General features: G+C 40.4%; 1 protein-coding gene across 1 annotated transcript in view; it reads left to right on the forward strand.

Moving 5' to 3' along the window:
- The window catches only part of DST (dystonin), a 637,844-nt gene extending 630,083 nt beyond the window's left edge, over positions 1–7,761 (forward strand). Inside the window, exons 103-106 of the mRNA XM_088455927.1 lie at positions 327–520; positions 1,567–1,677; positions 3,543–3,666; positions 5,949–7,761. Of these exons, the coding sequence (XP_088312053.1) occupies positions 327–520; positions 1,567–1,677; positions 3,543–3,666; positions 5,949–6,205 (686 nt within the window). The 3' untranslated portion in view covers positions 6,206–7,761. The remainder of the gene's footprint in view (positions 1–326; positions 521–1,566; positions 1,678–3,542; positions 3,667–5,948) is intronic.
- Positions 7,762–9,182: the final 1,421 nt, after the last annotated feature.

Genomic DNA, 9,182 nt, shown 5'->3' on the forward strand with positions numbered 1-9,182 from the left:
GAAAACTGATACGTATAGACCCTTGGTGCTACCAAGTCGCGACATGCCGTGGCTGTTTAACATGCAAGGAGACTAGATGTGTGTGGACACATCTGTATATGATATTTATTCCTAGGTAACATAATACATGGCAATAGTAGATATATACAGTTGTGTATATTATTTTTCTACCTGCCCACTCATGTTTTATATATACTGTATAGTATTACAACTTGCTGTGGTCATTTTATTTCTGTCTCCATGTAGTTCTCATAATGGCTAATCACTACCTCACAAGAGTAGCATTTCTAGGAAACACCTATGGCTAATACGTTTCTTATTTGCAGCTAAAGGAAGGACAAACTTAGAGTTGCGGGAAAAGTTTATGCTACCAGAGGGCATTAGTCAAAGTATGACTCCTTTCCGACCCAAAGGTCGTAGGTCGAGACCATCTTCTAGAGGGGCATCACCCAACAGATCCAACTCAAGTCCAAATATTCAGGCTAATCCGTCACAGATCACCGCTACTAGCACACCCAAGGTACCTAGTTTTATGTGCAGAAATGTATATAATTTTAATGTGCAGCTGCTGTCTTTTGCAGGTTAAGCTAAATACACAAAATTATTTGCACTGTGTCACATACATACTTAAAAGTATTTCTAAAGCGCAGACCTATTACGCAGTGCCTTACAGGGCATATCATTGTCCCTGCCCAACTGGAGATTACAATCTATATTCCCTATTACATGGATACACTAGGTTTTTTTTGTCAGAAGCCAGTCAGTTACATAGCAGTAGGTTTTTGGACAGTGTGAAGAAACTGGAGCACCCGGATGAAACCCATGTTTACACGGGGAAAATATACAAACTACACACAGATAGGGTCTTGGTCAGAAATGTAACTCATGAGTTCATAGCTATGAGGCAATAATGCTAACCACTACTCCAACCTTGCTATCCCATTTTAGGGTGGTATACAGATTCTACCTTATCTGGTTGTGTTGCTATACAGCAAATTGCCTAGGTTGGCCTTGCCCCCCCAAAGACCTGTAGATGATAAACAGTTGCAGGACATATAGCACTTACTCTGTAGCATATTTTTTGAATAGGTAGTATTTAACGCTGTCCAGTAATGACTATGAATCTGTAGACATCACATGTCATCTCAATATCTCCAGCTGAGCCAATGTATGGGCATTGTCATATATACACATTACTTATGTGGTACATGTAAAACCCATGGAATTTTCATTTTCTTGCCATCACATTTGCTGTATTAATAATAAAGTAATTCAATTCTATAATGTTTATCATGTTCCACCATTACACACAGGGTAGTCTTTCTTTGCAGAGTCTAGGTGACTGCCAAGTATTTTTTGCTACATGTTTATTTTATGATACATGTATGTTATTGTTTATCATAAGTAAATGAAACATGGTAAATACCTCAAAGTTATAAGACGTTGGGCTGTGGGCCCAGCTGCGGTAAGCAGATGTTAATACTATGACAGCCTTCCATATGGATTATTGCCCCAACACTTCCCAGAGTGACATTACGTGAATTGACTTGCCATTGTTTCACACAGACACCCCTCCATATAACACGCAATTATGGTAAACCTTGGTTGACAAACAGCAAAACATCAACTCCTTGTAAGAGTCCTGAGTTCCCAGAACACAGACTATCATCTGAAGAGGTATAGTACTGACAGAGCCTCCAGTTGTGTCATCTCTCCCAATCACAACTGCTGTATGAGCTCACTAACCACCATCACTATGGCACTGATAGTCCACCCTTGCACGCTAACACCCTGTTTAACTGATGCTCAACTTCAGTATAAAATCTATAATCTCTTCTCATTCTACTTTTATAATATATTTCTTCTATGTATTCTTTTAATGTGACTGGATCTTTATTTGATTTTTTTTCTCATTAAAATTCATTTTAGAAACTAATGTTTCCTTTAGTATTATTTCCTTTTAATCTCCAAGGTCTTTTGTTTTACAGTAATAGTGTTCTACAATCTACTACTATATATGTGTTTGTGTGGGTGTTAATAAATGTTCAGCATTTTAGAAGATAATTATCACCTGCTGTTGCTAATATTGTAGGATATAATAAAAGTATATACAATCAGCTGATACACTGAAAAAAGCAGAGAACAATAAAATGACACAGATAAATGAACCAGATAGTGGCAGTAAACAGCGGTTTAAAGGCACAGAGCTCAATAGTGTAGAGTAGACCAAAGTGATCCGATTCTATACATTGTGTTACCAAGGAGAGGAAGTGTGGAAATTAGTGTTTTGTTCATGTATTTAGTTTAAAAGCAAAAGATATTTTGGTTTTGGGGTGAGGTTTTAGTTAACTATTTTCAAAGGGGACTCAAAGATCTTAGTTTAGACCAGTGATGAAGGGGTGTGAACTGTTATTTTTAAATAAATATGTGAAGGAACTCAGCAAGAATTGGTAAGCGTTTTTATATTAGTACTTATAGTTTAAGGTGTAAGGGGAGCTTCAGTGAAGTCAGTGTTCCCTCAGAACCTTGCACAATGTATGGCTTCACACGTCGGAATGGCAACCACACTAATTTTTGCTTGTACAAGTATGGGGTGTAATAAAAAAAAGTAAATTTTCCTGTAGGGTAAACTCCATTGTATTAGCATGCAGGATTCTGACAGAACTTCGCCGGTAATTGATTCTTCTACTAGAGTTGTTTTAGGTAGTATTTCTACACAACAATGGTACTGAATGGATGACTGATGTCCACAGTGGGGTACAGATAGCATGACACAATGATGAGGGTTTTTGAATATAAGACTGTATTAAATAACTTTTAAAGTAGTAATAACACACTCAGACATGATGTGATTGTTTGCTACAAACCTTGCACTTTGGAAGGACCATTAAACCTTCATTGCAAGTTTCTTCACAGAAAAAAAAACTCAGATGTATAACAAAATATCTAGTCTCAGTATTATAAATTGTATCTGAGAATAAAAACTCTTATGCTGGCCTTACACGCTGCAATTATCGGGACGATCCGCCCGATATCGGCGGATCTCCGCTAAATTGTAGCGTGGGAGGGGCGACCGAGGGTTAAATATTGCTCGGTCGGGCATGCTGGATTGTCCAGCATGCCCGTCCGATGCGATATTTACCCGGTAACTGTCGGCCGCATCGGGCAGTGTATGCCCAGCGCGGCCGACAGACAGACATTTCCTGTGTTCCTTCCTACGGAAGGAACAGGGAAATGTCTGCTCCCCCGGGGGCGGAGCGCAGATGTCGGGCTATACACTTTGAGATTTCTCTTACAGTGTATGCCGCGGACATCTGCGGCTGGCAGCCGTCCAGATAAAATGTCTGTCGGTCTGACAGACATTTTATCTTGCCGTGTATGCCCAGCATTACATATATAGTATGTAAATATTGTTATATTCTTTATCATATTTATTTTACATTTTACTGCCTTGTTATGGTAATCAGTACTATAGGAGGTTTTAAAGTTCATGTTGACTGAGACAGTGTGCTTACATTATATGTTCTGCTTATCTGACACAGGGAACTCTTATCCAAGGGAGCAAATTAAGGCTTCCAGGTTACCTTTCTGGAAAAGGGTTTCATTCTGCAGAGGACAGTAGTATATTAACAACGGCAGCCACCAAAGTGAGAACACAGTTTGCAGGTAAGAGGTTTGATAACAGAGATCTGTTTACTCTATCTCCAAACATAAGTCACTGTGCATGAGATGAATCCTCAATGGCATTGAGTAGTGTAGTAGAAAAACCTTGGGGTTGTCAGGTCTAAATTCGAGTAGGCTAAAGAACCTCTGATGTCACAACCATGTGACCCGCAACGGCAGTGGGAGGAGCAAGGTCGGCTCACGTTCAGAACATGGGACCCAACATGTACCCTCGCGGGCTCGCTTTACTTGCCATACTTCGGGCAAGGTGGCTCAGTCCGCTTTGCTCGCCACAGGTAATTATTCCCAATTGATGTCCACGTGGATAGTAAAACTGCTAGCCCACCGACCTTGCCCCTCCCCCTGCTGTCGCCAGTCACATTGTGGTGACATCAGAGTTCCTTTAGCCCAGTTGGTTCTAGCATCAACCTAGTGTGTATTTTGAGTTGTAAGTATCTTGATAAACATGTAAGTCATACTGTGCAAGTATTGGCCACATCATGATACACTCTATGTGGCCAGAGTAAAGCTATCACAGTCATCTTCAATAACTTCATGATGATTACTGCTATAATTATAGTGATGCACATGTGCAGTGCATCTGGCAGGGCCTGCGACCAGCGCATGTGCACTAATGCCAGCTTCTAGGGTCTGAATCGGAACCTTGGTCCTCACACTTTCAGGTCCCTCCAGCATTTAGCTGACTCTTTATCCTAGATTTACTGTTTATGGAAAATTACATGTTCCTACCTAAGAGCACATGTACTGTATACTTTCCAGATATCTGGGATGGGACCAGCTGGGCTACCGCTCCCCAATCCCCCATCTCTTCCCTTTACCCTTCATCCTCTTCTATATGGATGGTCACTCCACTCCTTTATCTTGTCCTTTTCATCTACACTCTTCTCTTCCATCTGTCCTTATATATAAAATATGTGTCTAACTATTGGATGTAGATTCCCTTGACAGGGTTTTCACTATTACCTTTTTTTTAATGTATGGTTTATGATGATTATTGTTACCTCTGGGTAGGTCACTTAATTATTGTCTCTCATTTACCAAATACATAAAAAACAAAAAAACTATAATAGATTGTTTATACTTGTTCCTAGAAGAGCCACAAGCAATTTAATTAAATTAATCAATCAGTCAACCTTGAGTGAGTCATATGCAAATATCCAATCAGATGCAATACACTTTTATTGGCAGATCATGTATTGACCCCTTCATTAATTTGCATCACAATGTGCAAGCATTGCTGTTCTCCTAATTATTATTATTATTATTATTATTATTATTATGCGAGTCGTACTACTTCTGGACCGAAGCGAGAAGATTCCATATTGATTTAGAAGGCTAATAATATTTTTATTATTTTTACTTACTTAAGTGAAACAACATGTTCCAGCATGCCTTTGTAGTTCTAAAATCGCCATGCAGCCGACTTGCTGAGACAAATGGTACTTACTCTTCCACAACAGCACCAGCACTTTACACTTCCAAGTACAGTATGATTTTACTACGCATGCACAGTATGTCAAAGAGGATGTCTGCAATTGGGCTTACGTCCAGCTTGTAATCAGGCTATTCCCTTGTTATACACTAGAGCACCTTGTTTCAAATCTATTAAAACACTAACGCTAGTTTCCGTATATTTAAGTTACCGGGCCATTCATCAGGGGTCCCCCTTGGTATTCAGCAAACTCCAAAAACTGGAAGTCTACCGAGTTTGCTGCCGAGAACAAGCGCCATCTTCAGACGGCGCTTGCTCTCGTAGCTCCGCTCCTTCCTATGGGAAGGAGTTCCGGCTATGCGAAGAGGGATCCGAGCAGATTAGGCCATACGGCCTTCGATGATGAATAGTCAGTCCCTGGCATTACCCCTTTTATTTAGCAGAGCTCCTTGTAGTACCTGTATGAAGAAACTGTGATTAGTATGTCTTTAGTGCCTAAAGTGTGCTCCAGCATTACTGTCCTTTACGATGTAAACTCAGTGACAGCGACAGCGATGATGCACCTTTCAAATATTTGATAAATTTAGGTGTGTGAACATTGTAATATAATATATAAATGTAAAATATGGGATGTACATATAAATGAAGGTCAATGTATGTATTAAAAATAAGCCCAGAGCTGGCTTTTGTGGTTGCTATGTTTTGAAAAATCAATTGTCCTATTATGAATTTGTAACTTAAAATGGTTTTATATATATATATATATATATGTGTGTGTGTATGTATGTAGGTCTTAACCAATGTAACTATATAGTTGCACCTCTTTGTACAGATTATCGAAAAACTCCAAGTCGAGCTGGAAGTAAGGCTGGAAGCAGGTCGAGTAGCCGACGGGGTAGTGACGCCTCTGACTTTGACATCTCAGAGATCCAGTCCGTATGTTCTGATATGACTGAGATTCTAAATAATGGCAGCAGGCCCTCTCCCCGGGCGAGTTCACGGTCTTCAACAGGCAAACCTTCCAAAATTCCCACTCCACAAAGACGCTCACCGATCAGCAAACTAGCAACAAAGACTACAAAAAGATAGGGTGCCGAGCTTTGGAGAGATCTCTCATTGTGCATTGCCTGTTAAAGTTTGTAAGATGTAAAATATTATGTAGAAATTATTGTGGAATAATGTGAGATTGATTTTAACCCTGCAGATGGCCTTATATGTGTGTTTTGTCATGTTTTTTTTACACATATTTTTATCGACAACATTTGTTTGTCTTATAGTTTGGAGATGCTTGAGGGACATTAAATTAAACTAACGTCACACTTGTGTAAAGTACATAAACTAAGAGTTGATGAATGTATTTATAACTGCAATCTAGAAGGAAGAATAGTATGCCAAACACTGCTTCAATAGATTCAAATTAAGAATACCTCATAACTATTTATAACAGTGCAAAAGGTTGGGCATACATACCAAGCTTACACTACAATATCTCCATTCATTTGGTCATAATTATGCACACTGCATTTATTTACGCAGTTTTAAGTTCAAAGAACTCACAGAAAGTATTTAATCATTTGCCAGAAATTATATTTTATGTGTTTTTTTTAGTTCTTTTTTATTTAATTTATGTCTGTGAGATTCTGTCTTAATAGAACTATAATACTGTTGAAATAATAGCATTTGGTGCATATGTGCATTTCTTTCGCTTGAGTGGATGGTAACATTATATCAGACAACTTTTGTATCAAATCAGATTTGCTTGCAAAAATCTATGAAATAAACCTGTGCAAAATCTACAGTATGCGTGAGCTTATCACTGGTAAATATTCAACAAATGCATTATTATAATTTCCATCAATTTGGTGCCCTTAATACAACCATTAATAAACAGTGGAGTTATTATAGGAGGAATATATTTTTTTTAAGAACAAAGGACCTGATTCAACATGGATCGCAAATGCGATCGCAGTTGCGTAATTGCACGCACTGCTGCTGTGAAAATATGGTAATGTCTGCCACAGCTCAGGCAGCATAGAGACGCCCACTGCTGCTTTCTCACATCCGTAATACCTCGCAGTCCTGTGTATACATCGGTACCATCGGAGAACATCAGCCCGTCACGCAGAATTACAGCAGGTCTGACCTGCAACAGAAATTGCAAGTCTTGTCGCACGCAGTGAGTACTCGGTTGCGCAGGCAATCTCAGTTGCTAATTTATGCACGACCATGCAACGGCGTTCAAACGGACAGGCACGCCTGCGTTTCTCCAACCACTCCCCCGTCACCAACCCCAAACGTGCACAGCCTTTTACTCACTCTGCGATGGATTCCTGCTTGCATGGGTAATCGCAGTGTGATCGCCGCGCATGCGCAGTGCGCAACAATCGGCCGATCTGCCTACGTGGTAGCAATTGCAATCCGTGCTGAATCAGGCCCAAAGTTCCAAGTTCACTACAAATTGGCTTTTACACATTCTCTGTTCGTTTTCGTGACAACAGTTTAAAAGAATATTCCACAAAAGTATAACACGCCCACAATAGCTAGTGTTTGTTTCCCTTCATAGCAAATAAGTAATAGTGAGGACTATTATTTTGGAAGTTTTGGGAAGAATGTGCTCTCTTTATAGCATTGGGATTGACTTTTTATAGTGGTCATGATTTCAGTATTAAACATTCTAAACAATTTTTCAAATGAAGAGCCTTATTGTGGTATATTATTTTACCGCTTTATTCATACTATGGGTCTATTCATGAAAAATAACTTATATATGTCCGTAAAGTGTTGTATATTATCACATCATATTAATATCATGTATATTACTTTTATGGTGGGATTCCAGAATATTTACCTGTCCTGCGATGATCTCCAAATAGCGCCCCCACCGTGAACCATGTAAGCAGTACGGAGACTAAAAATACAGCTATTACGGAAAGTCCCTGGCACTTGTGTGCATGTACCTGCAGTGCCACTGGCGGAGGTTACAGCAGCCAGGACACAGCCACACCAGGCACCGGGCTGAAATCTGGGCATTTACCTTCATCTCCTGCAGTGTGCTGCAAGCTCCTCCCTGCCCGGGCAGGACCTCTCTTACAGGCAGAGCAGGATTTGGGGGGTTCCTGGCTGCAGCTATACCCTCCTGCCCGAAGCTGACTGAGGGTTGCTGTGTTTTCGAGGAGCCGACTTTGAGCGTCTTCAGATGCCACAATCGTGCTTTGTGTGTCTTTAGACGCTACCATCAGTTGCATCCTATGTGCATGTTGTCCGTCAGAGTATGGCCCCCAATATGACACTCCCATAACATGCCTGTAAGATAGCCATCTTCCAGTCACCGCATGGGAACGCCCAATACATTTGCAAGACATTTCTGAGATTGTGCGCCTCACTCACAGCTGCAACTCTGTGCGCACAGACTCTGGATGCATATGCAATGCGACTCACGCAGTACACCTATATGTAGTGCTGAATCGAATTGCTTTGATGAACCACACACATTTCATACCATAGATACATAATCTGCAATGTTTAGCTATTTACTTTGTGCTATACCAGCCCACTATAGAACCTCTAATTACAGAGCCAATCCAACTCTGAATCCCTCATATAACCGATATTCATCCTCTCATTTTCACTGCAGGGCTTCTTCAGCATAATACCCTGTTGTGCCTTCATTATACTGCCCCCCTTTGTATCAAAACCCTTGCTTACTAACTAATCTATTCAGTCAGTTAGACGACTATAGCGTATTACACTGCCAGATCTGTAAATCCACCATTTGTTTAGCCCTACTTCTCTTGGCCTAGAGTGGTGCTAGAAAGTTTGTGAACTCTTCTGAACTTCTGCATAAATGTGACCTTAAATGTGTTCAGATCTTCATCATATAAATTAGGACAACCCAATAAATCAAATAACACACATAGCAATCAGCGGCGTCCCTCCCCTTGCTAACACTTGGTGCGGGGAGGGTTTTCTGGGGGTCCCGGAGTTGCAGACGGCCCCCGGGGATGAGTCTTTCTACAGTGTGTCAGTGTCAGGAGCGGAGTGCTGCACATAATGCTACAGTACAGCA

The sequence above is a fragment of the Taudactylus pleione genome, unplaced genomic scaffold, assembly GCF_031769625.1.
Source record: "Taudactylus pleione unplaced genomic scaffold, aTauple2 ptg000678l, whole genome shotgun sequence".
Classification (NCBI taxonomy): domain Eukaryota; kingdom Metazoa; phylum Chordata; class Amphibia; order Anura; family Myobatrachidae; genus Taudactylus; species Taudactylus pleione.